Here is a 19532-nt window from a genome sequence, read left to right as displayed (position 1 = left end):
TGGTGTACTGACCATTGCATTACTGTCCTCCAGGAGGCATCCTGATGAGATGCCCGAGCCACCTCATCTGGCTCCTCTTAACATGGAGGAGCAGCGGTTCTACTCCGAGTCTCTCCCGGATGACCGAGCTTCTCACCTTATCTCTAAGGGAGAGCCCGGACACCCCGCGGTACAGAGTCCGCATTAGACACATAAAATTCAAGTGTGAAAGTTGTTCAAAAATGATGCTTTGGACAAGTAGGGGTTAAAACTTTGTCAATTTTAATAACATAAATGTACAGTAAGAGACAGGAGACCTGATAACACAAGCTAGGAGAAAACTAACATAAAAAGTAAACTTTTAAAAATGCACTTACCAGAAGGTCCAGCAATTTTAATGAGTCAACGGAAATGCCTACCACTTTTGTGAAAATCGATGAATAATAATGATAAAATAAAAAAATAATGAACAACGGAGAGGTTCTGGGATTCATAAATTCATATGTTGTCTGTATTAGTTAGTTCTTCCACTGTCTTTCAAATAACATGTTCAGTGGTTATTTCTAGGATTAAGAATTCTTGAAAACAAATAAGCAAAACACACATCACACAAAAAAAAAAAGGCAATTGAACAGCCTCCAATATGTACACACTATTTCTTATCTATCATACCCCGAAGCAATATTTACGTGCTAAGGTCTAGTGTTTGTCCCTTTAGTATCTGCTGTTAATCCACCAAGAACACTCCATGCAGCATGGAAAAATATAGAAAGATACTGGATTCATATAAATGTTAAGAAAACTATACGGGAGCCGTCCTTTTTCCACACGCATTATACTGTCATAAGAAAATAAAACATGACAAATCTGGGTAAGAAATAGTAAAGGTTCAAAGCATTCCTCTTCTGGCCTGAACATACAATATTCTATTTGACAAGCAAGCTTTGTTGGTTTTATGGAAGCATTTTGATACTATATTACAGTAATATCTGAGATAAGGCTATTTTAGATGTCTCTAAAACACTTGTTTTCACTTTGGAGTACAGGGTGAAGGAAATGTTAAGGGAATCTCTTTTTTCTTGTTCACTTCTATTCTTTTACCATAAGTGAAAACATCTGCCATAATCTGGTTCAAGTCCTTGACAACACTCATCATCACTTATTACATCACAATATAAAACCTTTTTTTTTTAGTAATGACTGTAATCTGGAAAACATATATATATATAGACACCAATGAGGCTTTTGCATAATATCTTAAGTTCAACTCAGAAACACTGCAAGGATAACTTTGTGGTTCCAAATCCCTCCGGCCCTCTTTGAGCTGTATAGACCTTAAAACACACAGATAACTAAAACACACTGAATCCTGATTCCCTTCAGACCTAATCATGTAAAATATCATGAGTGGGTGGTGAGTAATTGGCATTTTTTTCTTCACAAACAGTCTGCAGCTTTAATAGTATTCACCAATCAACAAGAATCAACATTTGGTGTTATGAGCACAATGTCTGTTTGCTAACTGGTAACGACCTGAGGTAACTCGAATAAGAAGCATGACACCTACCGACGGTCTCAAATTGATGGAACGTTGAGACCCTCATGGTGTCAGCTCTATCGATGAGTTCGCTTCTATGAGACGACACTACTTCAGCCATGTGTTTTGAGAGGTTATTGGCTTCAGTGCAATGCCTGGGTCTTATTTCCAACCTCAATTTTGTAGCAGTCCCCTGAGTCAGTTAACTTGACTTGTAGCACTTAACAAATTTATTAGACCACACCAGTGCAGTTTGAGAACCGCCCCAAATTAATAGCATCGCAAATCACCAGTGTTGTTTTACACCAGTAGGCTCCTTAGTCGTACTTTTTAACGCAAAATTACATTTATTATTCCCGATTAAGATGTTAAATTTTAGCTGTTTATTTCTGAATAGAAGGAAATGGTTCCTTCTCATTCGTTGTTCAAACTATAAAAAAAAAAAAAGCATTTTTAAGCATTTTACATACACCAAGTGTTCTCCCAACATATTTGCAAAATTATTTAGTACTATTGAGTCTATTTGAAAACAAGGAGTGTAGGAGAGTGGAATCTAAGAATATCTAGAGCTCAAAGGACTAACACTAAAAACGTTTATAATGGTCCCCACCATGAGTTAACGCTAAGACTGTAGCTCAGAGGAACTCGGGATTAGTTCCTCTTTGTCAGGACAAATAAAGAGGAACACAAAGTTACAAACACGTGAATTCGCCAATAAAATCACAGGTGTTCATCATGAAACATTTTGAATGGTTGTGTATATGCCATGTCACATCTGAAATGCCAAAAAAAACCAATACTGTGTTATATTAGTAACTCTGTGTGTGTGTGTGTGTGTGTGTGTGTGTGTGTTTGCATGAGAGAGCAAGTGTGAAAGAGTGAGCAAAAAAGGATTTTAGGGCCACAGCTGGTACTTAAGAGGAGCAAAATCAGTCCTTCAAAAGATTTTTCCTTTCTTCTTGTTCTTCTCCATTGTCCTAGATGAGAAAACAAAAAAAATTTTAGTTGGAAATAAAGGGCCACATTCTCTAGTTCGCATTTTTCGCAATTGTCATAATTAGAGTTATGTTTTGCACATTCATTCCATGATCCAATCATGTGTTTCCAACTAATCCTATTATGTGGAAGCACAGTAGTGTTCGGAATAATAGTTGTGCTACAGTATTTGACTAATAAGATTATTCCAGGTTTGGAGTATATTTTGTATTGTTACATGGAAGTAGATTCAGTAGTACTTTTCTGTGGCTTTGTTTCCTGTAATATTTAGCTTTTGTTTTCAAACCCAAATTTCTGTCAACAGCAAAAACAAAGGGTGCTAAATCGGTTTGGAGGGGAATGTTTTGTACGTGCGTTTGACTTTCTAGCCTTAGCTATTGTAAATAAATTAATATGCTGAAATTGCTTGAAGGTTTTGTTACTTACTTAGAGGCATCCAATTTCTGCTGCTCAATGATTCTCTGCTGAGCCTCCCAGTGGGCCTTCTCATCTTCATACACTCGCCTCTTCTCCTCAAGCTCTTTGTACTGTGCCTCCAGATTCCTTTTCATTTGTTCGTGACGTCGCTCGAGCTGGAGATTGAAACAGAAGGCACAGATTAAAGAAAAAAAGAACAGAAATGTCTCTGTTTTTTCTCATTTCTGTGAGATGCAGTATATGAACAAAGAACGTAATTTATTATGCTTATTTTGGCATCGTTATTATTAATAAAAGTCATTTTAAAGATTTTTTAAATTTATTTTAGAATTGTGTATATAACTGGTAGCCCTTCGCCTTCACTTTGGAAAAGGTTGGTAACCCCTGACGTATAGAAACACAGTTTTACCTCAGCCTCCGAATCCTTCAGTTTCTGCTTCTTCTCCTTAACCTTCATTTCAAAGACTTGTTCCATTTCTGCCTCCATCTTCTTCATTTTCATCACATGTTCCCTCCGCTCTTCTTCCATCTGTGCCAAGGGACTCCTGCTCAAAATAGCATCAGTCATTTTCAATTGCTTACCTTTTGTTGATATTCAATAGTGCCTTTGACTTACTTGGTAAGTTGTCCCTTGGTCTTGGTGTTATCCACTCCATTACAGGTGACAGCTGCAAGTTTCTTACTGCGGTAATTTTCATAGTGAACGTTGTTGGTGACATCCTTCAGATCCTGCATGTGGGTCCTGTTGATAGAAAAGATCTTTATGAAGATTCATAGAGTTGAATGAAAAACAACTGGACTCGACATGATAAAAAATCACTGCAAGCATTTGGGCATGCGTTGTTGTGAGCTAATTGGGAAGTGTGTGTGTGTGAGACATTATAAAATGGCTCATTTCTTAACGGAAATTTTCCTTTAACCAGTTTAATGTAGTGTCCACAGCGTCTTACCTGATTAACATGTTGCGCAACACAGTAAAGTCACAGTGTTCCCCATTCTCCACTGAAATACACAGAAAAACAAGTGGGGACACACAGATATTAAAATGACTGAGTGACCATGTTGTTCACCCATCAAAATTGTTGGTTGCTGCAATCAGTGAGTACGGAAGAGGAGGCTTAAATTTTGCAATTAGACTTAACTTTTGCAGTTAATGTTTTGGTTACTTAGACTATATATAAGTAAGAAAAAAGGTTGGTTAATGAAAGGCCTGTTCATGAATTATTTTAAGGTATGAACGCATACGAGTCAGCGTATATAATAAATTAATAAGATTTGTTGTAGATTAAAAAGAGATGGGTTGGAGAAGAGGGTATTATCATTAAGATATTTACCAAGATAGCTTGGTAAATATTAAAAGCGAAGAAACAAAGAGATTTCATAAGAGGTTACAGATTTATGTGCACAAAGATGTTGACGGGAAAATATGGGGTCCTTGAAAAGTAAAACAAAAAAAAATAGTCATGGATTACAAATCTTACTCTGATAACTGAATATTAAATATTTCTGATCCATGTGAGTCTATTGATCCTCAAATTCAACACTCAGGACTCACTGATACCGACAGTCGAGGCTCCGTCTGTATTCATACTTGCAAAAATGCTCCTACACTAACAAATTGGTACCACATTAGCAGCCTGATATAATTTCCAGGCAGTCAGAACCATGTCAACTGTGTGAAAATACTGATCAACTCAAATAATAAAAGACTTTCACTTCATTATCTGACTGCAGATTATACTCCACAAAATAGATACGCTCCATTTAGGTGGTGATGGAAGCTGAATGAGGAGAAGCTTTTACTATAAAATGCAGCTGTTAAGAAAATCCTACTACAGAATCTGAACTTTATTTGGGGTTAACAAGAAGCACTTTAAATAATGCCATGTTTGTGTTAATTACATTTGAAAGTAATTGGCCAATTATGCACATAACTGCTAGTTATAAGAGGTTTTTTTTTTTTTTTTACTCTTTTCCAAAAATAATTCCACCTCTTTTTCAAACTGACTTGCAAACCTAGTTCACATTAGATGCATATCGTTTTGAAATGATTTATCTTGGTTTATTTTTATGAAATAAGGACTTCCTTAATCCAGCCAGTGACATTTTAGGACGGATACAGTATTTGCATAATGGGGCTTGCAAACTACAATGACAAAATAAATCTTGCCATAGCTGACTTCTTATCTAAGAACACCTCCACTGTATATCACACAAACAAAAAATATTATAACGATACAGACTTATTGTTCAAAACTGTTTTATGATTGGATAGTTAGTGATGTTATTCATAATTTAACTACACAGCCAAGGTTAATGATCAGATGGGATTCTGGAAAAGGACTGCAGACAAACAGCTGCTAAGGATGAACGTGATAATATGCAAAATATATCGAAATTGACAGCCTCTTCTTCATTGAAAACGCTGCTCCTTACTGGTAGGCAATTTTCATCGGGACAGGGAAGAAGTAGGACACCTTACCATTGATGAAACTTAAGCAGTCTTTCACCTTGGCCTCCCAAGCCAGCCACTGACCTCCTGTATCTTCTAGAGGAGGGAGCTCTGACGAAGGGGAGGGGGTATGGTTTTTCAGTTACTGTCCGAGCCCATTGGGGGCAAAATCTGGGTCTGGAGGTAACTGGGGTTTTAAAATGTCAGACGTCGATTCTGTCCTAAAAGCAGCCCAGATTTGGCCCAGGTCATCATCATAACCTGCAAGTATCCACACTGACTGGCTTAAGAGTGCAGGGGTTCTAAAGGGAGTGGGAGAGTTGGGTATTTGTCAGAGGAATTATGCAAGACCAGCTGGGGGGAGCAATTTTAAGGAGACAAACAAGGATCTCTTGGATTTCAAGGAGAAAAACCAAAATGGCTTGTTAACAGAAGTAATTTGATTCTTTAGGCAGAAAATACCTGATGACTTATTCTTAACCATGTATCTATCTGTCAATCAGTGATCATTTTAAAGAATAGTGCAACGATTCATCAGGTGTTTTGGGCCCGTGGGCTTCATGTGTCGTTATAGTTGCCATTTTATAAATCTACCTGTATGATGATAAATGACTATATATTTTATGTTAAACGCTTACAATCATTGGAAACATGCAAAGGCATGCATGTTTGTATATTTTGTAAAGCTTAAGAATGCAAATGAATGAAAATAATGATAAAGCAACATTACATAACTTGCACTGCTACGATATGAGCTCATGAATCTATTCAAAATATGTGAGGATCATGGATCCCAGCTTTGTTCAGTGATAACTTTCTGGCCAACATTTTTAACCTGAGCCTATACGTCCCTGTGTTTGAGTCAAACACGGGAAATGGAATCACATGATGTAGCATATGTAGCTGTACTACTTTCGAAGCAAAGACGGGACCCATGGTGTTAGTGGAATGCATCGCAGCTTTAGCTTGAAACGGCTTTGAAATTATTTTCTCGAGACTAGCCACAGCATCAGACCTGGGACAAAAACCAAAATGGCTATTTAAAGCATGAAAAATATATTCTCATCAGACTGTACTTTGATGTCTGAATGAAAGACATCAGAAATCATCATCTGTTGCCTTTTTACACAGGAGTCATTTTTTCCTCATTGCTATTACTTTTGGCAGTAATTACATTTAAGTACACTGCCATGGAAAATAATGGACCCTTCTTAATTCCTTATCCCAACGGCCACTCACATATTTAGCTCACCTAAATGTTAGGAATCACAAAGCTAATTTTAATATCCCACAAACACAACCAAATGGGGTTTCGAAATAATTATTACTAACCCAATTATACATTTGGAAACTACATTTTATATTTACTTAGGTTGTTTTGTGAGATATTAAAATGAATTAGATGAACTGAAACATTTAAGATTGATAAATACACACCAAGCTAAATAATAATAAATAATTTACATCAGGTACAGGGCTTTTTCAATAAAGTTTAAAATCAAGCAAGTTTGAGATTAGGTGTTAAGAGTTTGAGGTATATTGAAAAGAAAGGGGAAAAAAAACATTTGACTTGTAACGTTTACACCAACCAACAAGATTTCCGAGTACAGCATTTTATGTTGTTGGGTAAAATGCAAGAACTATACAATATGGTGCATCTGCAAGACATGAGTATCATGAATGTTTGGATACCTATGAGCTTTGGGTCAACAAACTACAAAAAAAAGTGATTTTGAAATCCACTGCTTTATCTGGCTATGTTATTTTAATATAGCCTCATCTCGTGAAAGCAGGGCATGTTTCATGATTTCAATGTTGAGTATCAGTATCACGCCCAAGTCTGATAAAAGCATCGGTCGGTATGATGATCTTCAGCCTAATGATGTGAGCGGAGGGTGCAGAGGAAAGGAGTGATGGAAAGATTAAGGTCAGGGATGCTTTGATGGGAAATTGAAGGAGACAAAATGGGGTTAACATAAAGACAAGGCTGGATCTGTTTACCAAATATGCCCTCTGTCAGTCATGGAAAAGAATGAAAGAAAAAAAAAACAGAAAAGGGAGAGAAAGGAAAGAATGAAAATGTGAACGACTAATAAAATGATCATCTTACAGACAATTCTAGCATAAATAAAAACAAGGTGAAAATCGTGTACATCAACTGGATGCTTCGTGTCAGGAATATTTCAAGACACCAAAGATCCAGTCTGCCTTTCCAGAGTCCCTACCAGGATAGGGGCCAATAATCACCAGAAGGAATGTTCTGATTTGGTTGGGGGGGGGGAAACAGTGGGAGTAAATGCAAACAATGTATTAACTGTCATGATAAACTTCTACTATCTCAAAATGCATTAATATTCAAAGGGACATTCTGCAATTGGTACTTTCCAATAGAACTGGACAATTAATCAAATTCGAATCAACATCAGAATGTAGTACCGTAATTTCCGCACTATAAGGCGCACCGGATTATAAGGTGCACCTTCAATGATTGGCCCATTTTAAAACTTTGTCCATATATAAGATATATACATTTGGCCCGCGGGCCGGACTTTGGACACGCCTGCTGTAGTGGCTCAATATTGGTCCATATATACGGCACACCTGATTATACGGCGCACTGTGTTCAAGCGCTCAATGATAAACTGACATAGGTGGTTTTATTATATTATAGAAAATAGTAGAGATTATTTCTCAAATTCGTTCAGCCCACCTTTTTATTTGCAAAAATGTAAAAGATAATTAGGTAGAACAGCCCTTATATGAATCAACTTCCAGAGGGGAAACAGCAATTATCGGAACTGACTTTGATTACCGCAATCACATAATCACATTTTGAAAATAAATATTTTATCACCTGGCAGTTAATACATTTTGAGGATAAAAAGGGATTTAAGAACATACAGGTATGAGCCTCTGTTCTTGCAAAACACCTTGCAAAATGCTAGAACATCCAAAGAGTGAAGACTTAGATTCCCTAAAAATGATCATTTCTTTCTGGCAAATGACTTGGTTTAAACTTGCCTTCTGCCACACCCCACGGGTACTGGCGACCTCTGACCTTCTTCCCATTCACTTCGATTACCACGTTGCTGCCAACCACAGCCAGCGGCATCTTCTCCTGGCGTGAAGTGATTAAAAAAAAAAAACAGTTATTTTTTTTTTGTGGGGTTTTACTATCACAATTATTGTAATTGATGTATCATATGGCAATAAAGCCTTTAGAAGAGGCTACATACTGTAGATGACTAAAACCACAGCTGGCTTGAAGAAGTAAGGTTTTTAGTACAATTTTCAAATTTTTTTATACCCTAGAAATGTTTCGGCTCAGATACTGTCCATGTTAATATGAACGCTGTCGATTGGAATCAAAAGGTGAGTAGATACCATGTTTTGTTTTTGGAATGATTTCGAAAAAGGTGAGTAGATGCCATGTTTTGGCCAGAGGTTACTGGGGCCATGTTGCATGAATTAATTTGTCAATAAGCTGCAGCTAAAACTGGGGCGAACCTGCAAGCGATGCAAATGATCTAAAAGACAGACAGACTTACCTTTGGCATTCATTTATTCTCTCAGCTGACTACTAACATTTTGTGGTCCAGTACCTTGATCTTCCGAATCAGCTTGTTGTCCTCATCATCGTCTGTATCTGGGAATTCATAAATTTTGATTTTGTGCTCCTGGATCTCTTTCATTATCTACAGAAAATGATATAATACTAAAGTCAAATAAACATTTCCAGCTTTGCCAGAGATGACTCATGTTATAGTTCCCAAATACCTGTTTCTTAAAAAGCTGGCATTCCTCTGGGGTCAGAGTGTCAGCTTTTGCAATAAGAGGAATGACATTGACTTTGTCATGGAGTCGCTTCATAAACTCGATGTCAAGTGGCTTTAATCTGAAGAATAAACAGAGAGGGGTATAAATGGGCTGTACTCGTATAATGCTTTTCTACCTTTTGATCGAACCCCCAATTTCTTTCATGGGAGAGGACCACTACCACTGAGCCATGCCGCCCCACAATGGATGACACACGACAAGATCAACTGACATGCAACAAATTATAATAAAAAAAATGACCCTTTGGGGTTTTTGGAGCCCCAGATTGAAAACATTTAGTGTCTAATTGAAGTTGAACTTGTACTACACAATGTGAAATGTTTTTACTACATATGAGTAGTGTTGCATCCAAAACCTAATGAGATTAGATGTTTCTCCTACCCGTGTCCAGAGGGCGCAATGAAGTATAGACAGCAATGGACCCTGTTGTCTGGCATTGATCTGCGGTTCACCCTTGATTCTGCATTTAGGAAGTCCTCACACTTACTGTCAATATAATTGATGACGGGCTGCCAGCTGAAAAAGGATCAAATATACAGAAACAAGAAAAAAAAATAAACTTTTAAAAGTAGGAAAATTAGACTGACTGAATCAATGAAACAACCAAGAAAGTCACTAACCAGTTACTGTTGTCAACGGCATCTCCAAATCCTGGTGTATCAACAATTGTGAGAGTCAACTGGACCCCGCCTTCTTTTATGAGCACCTTTGATTGCTCTACCTGAAACACGCATACCATCCATTATTTTACAAGACTGTAATTCCAAGTACGCACAGCAGGGAAGTTGATGGTATAAAGTTCAGTGTGCAGGTTAAAAAAAAATAAAAAATAATAATAATAATAAAAAAAATCAGGAAACACATTCTTAATCAGGCTTCAATACATCTGAAGGGTGATTAGTAGGGGTGTTATTAGTTATATTATTTTTTATTATTATTTTTTCAACTATACGATGCATACCAATAAAAGGGCTAACGATTCACCACACGGTTTGCGTCATTTGAAATTTAGCCAGAATCAAAAAAAAATAACTACTACATTAAATTGTCTGCTCATCCCACAAGTCACAGTTTCAGAATCAACCCTGCCTATAGTAGATTTACCATTTCCTGCAGTTACTCTATTGAGGTCGTACAACCCACATACTTTCACAAGGACGTCTACTTATTTTTGGATCACCCCTTTGACAAACTGCAGCCCTCGTACTCTAGAACATTCTTCAGCTTCCACAAACCTTGAAACCAACTGTCTGTACAGCTGTGCATGCAACGGTCACACAAATATGCATGCTAGTGGTTACGCACATGCACACACGTGCGTGCACAAACACAGGTGTGCACAGCAGTAATTTGGCAAGCTATGTTTACGAAATCAACTCATCTTGTAAAACAAATCAGAATAACCAAAATCTGAACTTTGGAACCATTTTTGTTAAGTCAAACAGAAGGACAAATCCCTCAAAAATGTTGGCAAGCCAAATACATCATTAAAACAATATGATCTGTTGGAATTTGGGATTATTCCGGAATACAAACAGTTTAGTTTTAAACAATCCATCTATCCATTTTCTGTACCGCTTTGTCCCCATGGGGGACGCGGGCTTGCTGGAGCCGATCCCAGCCGTCATCGGGCAGTAGGCGGGGGACACCCTGAACTGGTTGCCAGCCAATCACAGGGCACACAGTCTTAAACCAACTGTCTGAATATAACCAAAATGCACAAATATTATTTTGTTATGTAGCATCATTGTCGGCAACATAAAATTGATAAACATACTGCATGAACAACCTCCCAGCACCCGAGCCGTACCTAATGACAAATAATGTTGACGTTTCTAAAGAGAAGCGAGTTGACGTGGCAAAACAAGCTTTTCAATTGGGACTCAATTCGTCAGATAAAAACCGAGTGCTCGACAACTTCCCATCGATAAGACATGGAAAGGAAAAATGATTTTTGTTTTTTGTAGAGTGTTTGAATAGAAGCTGTGGATATGAATTTTTGACACAGTTTATATATATTTATCGTCTGCACACATTGTTTAAAGCTTGTTTAGTTCTCAGTGTCGGTGGTTTGAGATTTAGCCAAAATAACACTTGATTTTGTGGCTTACGACGCCTGCAAAAGACAACTTAGGAAAAGAAATCCAACTCATTGTTTATCTTCTCTTCCCTGCCCCACTTTCAGCCATTTCTTTCCTGAAATCCTCCCTTGCTTTTTTTCCTCTACATACGCATGTATACTCCTTACAGCTACACAGGCCTGCCTGTCTCCTGCTCTGTTTTAACACAACCATTCAAGGAAAAAAAGAAGGCCCTTGTGTAAGGAATTTTCCCATACTTGTTGCTGTCTTCTGCAGCTCTCCCGGTAATCCAAGTGTTGTTCAGATTCTTGTCCCTCTTTTCACCTTGAGTATTTTTAGTGTGCTGTGGTCCAAATAATATGGCCTTCAATAGCTACGGAATTTTATTTCGAAGGATTGTTTTCTTCTTAAAATCATTAAAACTTCGAAATGGTTGAAATGGTTTATGAAGACATGGAGAAGAGCAGAGATGTTTTCATACTGCACACGTTCAATGTGAAAGAGAAGTGAGGCAGTGTGAAAAGGCGATGGTGCCCCAGTGGCCAGGGTGCCCATATTTGGAAATGCTGACATAGCAGCCTACGAGGAAGTGAATAGTCTCTATGTTCTCTATGTATGCTGGTGATTTCAAAGCAGTTGGAAGTAGTTCAAGTTGGCAACACTGTGGACAAGTCGCTATTCTGCTTGGCTTGCACTAACAAACAGGCACATCAAAATACATGCATTTGTTAATTTCAAGTCAAGTCAAGTCAAGTTTATTTGTATAGCCCTAAATCACAAACAGTCTCAAAGGGCTTCACATAGCCAAAAATTGACAATTATTCTCAAAGCATCCCCTGATCTTAAGCTCCCAAAAGGGCAAGGAAAAACTCAAAACCCCTGCCAGGGGAAAATGAGAAACCTTGAGAAGGGACCACAGATGGAAGGATCCCCCTTTCAGGATCACCAGGTAGTTTGACTTCCTATAGGCTGCAAAGAACTGGATGTGGCCCGCCCACAGGCCCTACTTTGCCCAGATTCACGTTCATCCATGAGGTCAGTTGGTTGGGAAAAAATGACCACCAATGGGAAAAATGAGCACCAAAGAAAAATGTGGTGATCATCAGAGAATCACACCATTGAGGGTGGGAGCCTAAAGATTGTTTTAGGCAGCTCACCTGTACAGTCTTCTTAATGCGCTGTGATGGCCCAGGGTAGTCCTTGGAGTAAAGATCAGTCAAGAAGAGGGAGTTAATAAGTGTTGATTTTCCAAGACCTGACTCACCTACGGACACACAAAGGCAAGTTGTCAGATAAAGGTCTAAAACGAGTAAATTATTTTGAATACAGAGAGTAAAGGCAGAATTTTGAAAAACTTAGGATGTAAATTTTTAAGAAAGCTGTCATTTATTATTTTTGTATTACAGCAGCTGTGAAAGGAAAAAAAAGTGATCCGATGTATGCTTATCCAGTTTAGTCCAGATTTCACTTATACACGACTACAGTGGCTTTTCATTTATTAAACAAATAAATAAATCAATTTTGTTTCCCTAGCCCTAGATACAAATCTCAAACCAATCAGAGCGCCCACAATTCAATTTGTTCTATTTTTCCTCGTTGGCCTAGTTCTGTCGCATTTCAGCTCATTCATTAACTCAGTCAATAATGTTGTTTGACTGGGGTGGGATTTAGAAAATCTTTATTTTTCCTGAGGGTCAGCTTTGATTGCAAGAGTAGATGCAAACACACAGACACACCCGCATGCACAACACAAGGAAAGAAATCATTTATTTCCGATGTAGATGTAAACAATCATTAATCTATTATAATAATATAATAACCCGCTTGACAGTTAATGTGCCACGCTGCCTTTTTTTTTTTTAAATACTGGTGGTAAAAATAAATGGCATCAAGCAGTTTTAAACTCCTAAATATCACTGTACGATACTAATATCGTTACCCCGTGCAACAGTTTCATTTGTCCTCAACAACGGTCAATAGGCCTCTTTTACTTGGATGTCAACCCAGATATTTCCTGTAACCTTTAATTCAAACCATAACATCCCTGCAGAGTAGGGCTCACAATGTATTGTTAAAAAAAATCTATGTTGCGAAATTGACCCATGCAATATGCATGTCATAAAGACATGCAACAAATTTCTTACACAATTGTGTGATTTTGTCTGAATTTGACCAGTCGGACGCAAACTTAAATGTGCATCACCATCCAACAGTTGAGAGACAATTAATTAGCTAAGAATAGATAGAGCCAGTTCATTTTGCAGCATGAAAAAAAAAAATTATTTATTAGACAATAAAAATGTCATTTCTTTAGGCACCGTACATGTTAAATATTGCAATAATATTAGCTCTCGGAATTTGAGTTTGTATTTTTGCAGCCCTTTCTTTGATTTGTAGATTTTTGTCATGGTATGATTTTAGTATTGGTATCAAGGTACTTGATGCAAGCATAGTATGAAAATTAAAAGGTTGGTATTCTGACACTGGGCAAAGGTCATCCGTTTTGTTAGTGACAGTTATCAGCATGATCCCTCAGAAGAAGAATCATCCCACTTCAACGCCAAACTTCACAAAAACCTGACCATTGATATCCTAATATAATTTGAAGACCAAGTTAGAGTCACACGTGATCCCCTGGAGAATGAATCGGAATTGAAACGTGCCGGGGTCACAGCCGGCACGTGCATCTCAAAATAGCAGCTGTGAGAATGGGGGATGAGAAATGAGCTAGAGACTTCCCTTAAGTGCTTCGAATGAGCAAGCAAGCATGGTCATGTTCACGAGGCAATCAACAGCGACAACAGAAGAATAAGCTTGGTGTTTGTAATTTGGAGGTACCAGATCTACTCGGGTGTTCAAATCGGTTCGGGGAGACTGTAAATGACAGCAGCTCCAATTAGACAAACTCCACTGAACACCACTAAATTAGAATCAAGGTGCGCTCGTGTTTTCTGTAGACGCCTCATACACATCATAAATAAAGGTCCTATAATATTGACTGCAATACTATTCACTGTAATGAAAGACTTTTGCAAGAATCAACCTCCCATCTATCTGGGACTTGTACCTGTCCAGGACCAGGAAACATCTCTACAGACCCTTCTCACCCAGGTTGCAGTCTGTTCGAACTACTCCCCTCCGGACGGTGGTACAGAGGGCTGTACGGCAAAACCAGCAGACCTAGAGACAGCTTCTTCCCCCAGGCTGTCGCTCTGATGAACTCACACCACTCTTAGAGTCTCAGAGACATTGCTGTGCAATAACGTCCTGCTCTCGAGGCTTCATCTTTGAATTGTCTATATTATGTGTACTATGTGTCCTCTCTGCATCCATTGCAGCCTGGAAGAGGGATCCTCCCATCTGTGGTCTCTTCTCAAGGTTTCTTATTTCCCCTAGTAGGAGTTTTGAGTTTGTCCTGAATGTTGTTAGCTATGATGCTGTGATGGAAAACTCAACTCTCCAGCTCAAACAAATAATATTTTCGTAAATTACTACTCGGGTGATTTACAGCAAAGCCACACCGGGTCATAAATCACTGCATAAACTGCTCACTTTAAGCAGATGAGTGTACTAGATGCCTGAAATACTTTGAATTCTTTCAACTTGTGTTGGTGACACAACACACATATTCAAAACATGCTGAGAAAAGCAGACACAAGTGGTTGACACAGAGGATTCTTACTTACCGACAACCATTAATGTAAACTCAAAGCCTCTTTTAACGGACTTCCGATACACCTGGTTGGGAAGATTAGCAAATCCCACATAGCCCTCCAGGTTCCGCTGCTGATACACAAAAGACACAAAGGCAATGGTTTAACATAAGCAAAGCAGTACAAAAATAAGTTAAATGCAAAGTGTTTTGTTTGTCGTATAGTATTAACAACATAGAGCATCAAGAATTGATATAACAAAACTTTTCCTTAGCTATATGTATATAAAAACAACTGGAGCTGTTCAAAGATTAACAAATCAAAACAATCTTGTTTGAAATGAACCTGCAATTAAAATTGCTATGTCTAACAGAGGGCTACTTTGAAGTAAAGAGCACCCGGCAATACATACGAGGGTGGTAAAAGGACAGACCTTGAATTTGGGGTTCTTGATGCAGTGAAGATCAAGTGAAACAAATCAATAGTGACAAAAAGATTCACACCAATATATATATATATATATATATACACAGTACATACAGACTACGATACCGCAACATCTCATTGCGCAACAGCCTACATTTTGAATCATTTCCATGTGATGTGATGAAAATCTCAGGTCAAAAGCGGCTGCTATCTGTTCAGTCCGTGAGGTGCACCCCAGCACCGCTTCTCTTGCCTATGACTCCCTTATCTAACACTGTACTCTCGAATAAACCCCCTACTGCACCCAACACCCTGCCTGCCAAACTGTCCTACACGCTACGATAGGCAAAAACAATTGATCGTTGGATTGCCTGCAACCTTTCAGGCTCTGCCGCGTATAAAGGGAATGCTGCTCTGTACTCACATGACATGCCATCAAACTAAAAAATGACAAATAAAACAATGATTAGAAATGATTAATACAAGACTAGTGATATGCACTTTTGTTTCACTGAGTTTATGGTTGAGCTAAATTGCCAGTATTCCTAATATCCTCACAACATCAATGCAATAAAATAATTTTTATGTTGCCAGCAAGGAATTGCAAACAGTCACTTTGAACTCTCACCAACCCCTCTCTCCCATTACAGTCACTTAAAATTAAGCCTCTATCAAGTCTGATTTAATATTGGGCAATTCGCTTGAAATCAGCAAGGCTGCCCTAAATTGAAGTCATGTCTGTTTCCTTTAATTTTTTACCACAGCCATGTTATGCATTCGAAAAGAAAAGTTAACGTTAGATACCAACATTCAATGGCACCCCACAACGTCCATTATAGACAGACGGTCCTGCATTTAAACAAAACATAACCATCTGCCCTGTCAATATATTTGCAGCTCCAATGAGCTATTCTGAAGCACTTAACCAATTCTATTCCAAGTTGTGAGTGTAGGTGGTAAGGGAGCAAATATTGCATTACATAATAGGATGGCTTATCCCACCTACGAGAAACATGCATGCACACATAAAATTATGTTGGCATACAAAAAAATAAATGTGAAGGGTTTTGGTGGAATGTGGTAGCAAAATTTTGCAAGTTGGCTTCATATTCCCTTAGTAATGTGGTACACCCGAGGAAAAATATGTAAGAGGAGAGAAGAGAGTGATAAAATGGCTGGAAAGCTCAGCCCATACTGTTCATGTGAACCCTTCCCCCAGTCTACATTATAGTAGCTGTGTGGTTCACTACATTAAAAACATGACGTCACAAGAATCCTGCTGGTGATGCTGCAAGTTCAATGTGCCCTAGCAGCTTTAAATTCTTGAGTAGCTTTTAATAGAGGGGAGTGCAATGTGGAATTTTCATTCCGCATGTTTTACTACCCTGCCAGCCCATGACAGTGTGAAAATCCACATGAATTACCCGAAACAGTTGCTGTGATTGTAGCGCTGATTTTCTGCTACCATGAAAACAAATCAGATGACTGCATGAATTCAAACTAACCTCCGAATTATAATAATCCCCGCCACGCACTAGTTTGTAGCGTTCTTTTCAAGAACGAAAGTGACGCTTCAACGTCCCAATTCTGAAAGGACTACATTGCATGTGAGGGGGACAAAGCTAACAGGGGCTAACGGGGTCAACCGAGGTTGATTGAGAGGATCGAGTCTTTTTGAAATGAGTTGTTAATATTTCCAGCAACCATACAATAATGTCAACGCGTGGTTGCTGCAAAGAAAAAGAAAAAAAGAGACTTACAGCAATGCTGGGAACTGCAGTTTCTGGTCGTTCGATCATGGTAATGCTGTCACCGCCCAGTCTGCAATGGACAGTCACCGACAAGCGTCCAAGAGAATGACGGAATGATAAGAAACGCGCGGTTCTAATTCCTCCGAGTGGGCTTTCTTGAGAATAAACTAAACCACCGTGCGTCAAAGTAAACAACTCGTATATATTTGAGGATTTAGCTACACAACCGACGGTAGAATCTCAGAGAAGCAAATACGATGCCAGATTTGGTCCACTACTGTTTTTTACTCTGATTGTACTCGACGCTATTTCCGTCTGGAAACTTCAAGATAAAATTGGATTTTTGACTGAAACGTTGTTCTCTAGAGCGCAAACATTGTTTTAATTATTTACTCGCTAGATAGCATTTTGAGGTTTCGTTTTCTAATTCACGTACCATACGGTCATACAACAGTAAAATTGCGTTTTATTTTCCACGCAGGAACTAAGAAAGCTAGTTACTTTCCTGTATTTAATACTACAAAATAGTAGCATCGACGCAAATCACATTTTAGCCAGTGACGCACTTAACGCTCAAAACTCTTGTTCTGAAAAAGAACTGCGCTAAACTTCCTGTGTTGTCTGGAACTTGCTACGGGAAGTCGTAATTCAGTCAGCGAGTGATTTTGTGGCAGCCAGAGCAAATGCTTCATCGTAGCGGTCCGTGTCACATACCATATGGATTCTCTCAAATGGTTGATTTAACTGTTTCAATCATTTGTTTCAGATGTAATCATGTTCTGTATAAAAATTAGTCTTTTTTCAAACGTGAGTCTTGAAAAAGAGGGGGTCGTCTTATAATCAGGGTCGTCTTATAGTCGGGCCAATACGGTATATCTGTTGTTTTAGGATGTTGTTAGAATATTATTTAGTTTAGGTGTCATGGACAATGTAGGGCAATTATGTGCTTTTTGAACACCTAATTGGATTTTTATACAGAAAATAATTACAGTATATCTGAAACAAAGGATTATAGCAATATATTCGAGAGAAAAAGCACGTTATTTCGTCTCATTCAAATCACGCAAAAACTGTCTATCACATCTTAATATCTAAACATTTAAATATGTAAACTAAAGTGCAATCACATTTGTAAATTAATGTTATTTAACGGGTTTATATGAGATGTTCAGGAAATTACAAAATCAAAAAAATTAAACACAGATTTTGAGACAGTTTGTCTGTTTTAAAGCAAATAAAAAACTTTATTAAAGAAAAAAAAAACACTGTGATTCTTCAGGTACATAACTGAAACCAAGCATGACAAACTCCAGTAGAAAAAAAGAGGCATAAATATTTAAAAAGATCAACATTAAAAGATTGCAGAAGACAAAGTTACAAAGGAAAGTGAAACAAAAGATTTCTTATCTGATGACAAACTTAAAGCTAGATAACGTTTAATGCATCTAGAAAGCAAAGCTCATTGCAGGCTAGTTATTCATTGGGAGACAATATAAATTCCTCTCCGTAACTGTGAAATTATTTCCGAGTCGGGAGAAAACTCTTGGTAAAGCTAAGGGCCTGGGACTCAAAACGGCCCTAAAAGATTTTGTTCAAGTTGCATATTTGCAATATTTAAGTCGTGAGGCCAAATCAATGATACAAATAAGGCCATGTATTTTTCCATTGGGCCCTAACTGAATCTGTGTTACGTGAAAAAAAAAAAATAGAGTGAATTCCAAGGACAATTTTAGTGGTATTCTAAACTTTACCTCAAGTGGAAACTTTATTTTATATGGACTTTACTGAGCCTGATTACAACGCAAGGCACCATTTGGTGTCTGTATCAAACTATGCAGGCTTTGATCGGAATCTAATACAAACCCAACAAAACTAAGTACCAGTGTGTTAAAGAGGTTGTACTGTACGTACGAGAGATTGTGACACTCAAAGATGACAAGACTGTCATCATGGCATGTCCAAAATATTTGTCATTGTTATCACTATCATTAACCAATAATCCTTCATTTAATATTTATACTTGGTGCATGGCTAACTTCACATACAGTATATGCTAATATTTAACATGTGTACTTATGAAATCATTTCCATACTTCTTTGTTATTAATAACTAAACTACACTTGATAATAACACCTTGAAAACCTCTGAATTCCTCCACATTCTTCTTTCTTTGAGAATGGTGTGTGCAATCATCATGAGACTATCAAAATGATGTACCACTGTGCTCAGTGTGCGCGGGCCACCGCTATTATGGGGAAAAATACTTTTACTGGCGCTTCAGAATATTATGACGCACTCCTTAACCAAACATGTCAATGTTTTATCCTCAGTACATATAATGATTGGTATCACAACATAGACAAATGTGTTGGTACCCCATTGTTCATGAAATTGTTATTATA

General features: G+C 37.9%; 1 protein-coding gene across 2 annotated transcripts; it reads right to left on the bottom strand.

The window, feature by feature from the left end:
• Positions 1–238: 238 nt before the first annotated feature.
• Positions 239–17435, bottom strand: septin15 (septin 15). 2 transcript variants are annotated; one of them, XM_049722270.2, is made up of 13 exons: positions 17139–17435; positions 14986–15082; positions 12457–12563; positions 9839–9939; positions 9600–9734; positions 9159–9276; positions 8984–9076; positions 8403–8499; positions 3880–3931; positions 3546–3671; positions 3339–3474; positions 2939–3084; positions 239–2493 (listed from the first exon to the last, which is right to left on the bottom strand). In XM_049722270.2, exons 1-13 carry the CDS (start codon positions 17175–17177, stop codon positions 2454–2456), a joined length of 1287 nt encoding a protein of 428 aa, XP_049578227.1. In that variant the 5' UTR covers positions 17178–17435; the 3' UTR covers positions 239–2453. The 2 variants fall into 2 exon arrangements, with proteins under 2 accessions (XP_049578227.1, XP_049578226.1); XM_049722269.1 differs by having other exon boundaries at positions 14986–15085; positions 17139–17434.
• Between the last annotated feature and the right edge of the window lie 2097 nt (positions 17436–19532).

This window comes from Syngnathus scovelli, chromosome 6 (genome assembly GCF_024217435.2).
Source record: "Syngnathus scovelli strain Florida chromosome 6, RoL_Ssco_1.2, whole genome shotgun sequence".
NCBI lineage: Eukaryota > Metazoa > Chordata > Actinopteri > Syngnathiformes > Syngnathidae > Syngnathus > Syngnathus scovelli.
Note: the sequence above shows the minus strand (reverse complement) of the source record. Positions and strands in the feature narration are given on the sequence as shown.

Coding starts and splice junctions, on each gene's coding strand:
- septin15 (XM_049722269.1), bottom strand. CDS start 17,177: ATGATCGAACGACCAGAAACTGCAGTTCCCAGCATTGCT. Junction 8,500..8,983: donor AGCTGATTCGGAAGATCAAG/GTACTGGACCAC, acceptor ACTTCACGCCAG/GAGAAGATGCCGCTGGCTGT. Junction 3,932..8,402: donor CCCGTGGGGTGTGGCAGAAG/GCAAGTTTAAAC, acceptor TGTGTATTTCAG/TGGAGAATGGGGAACACTGT.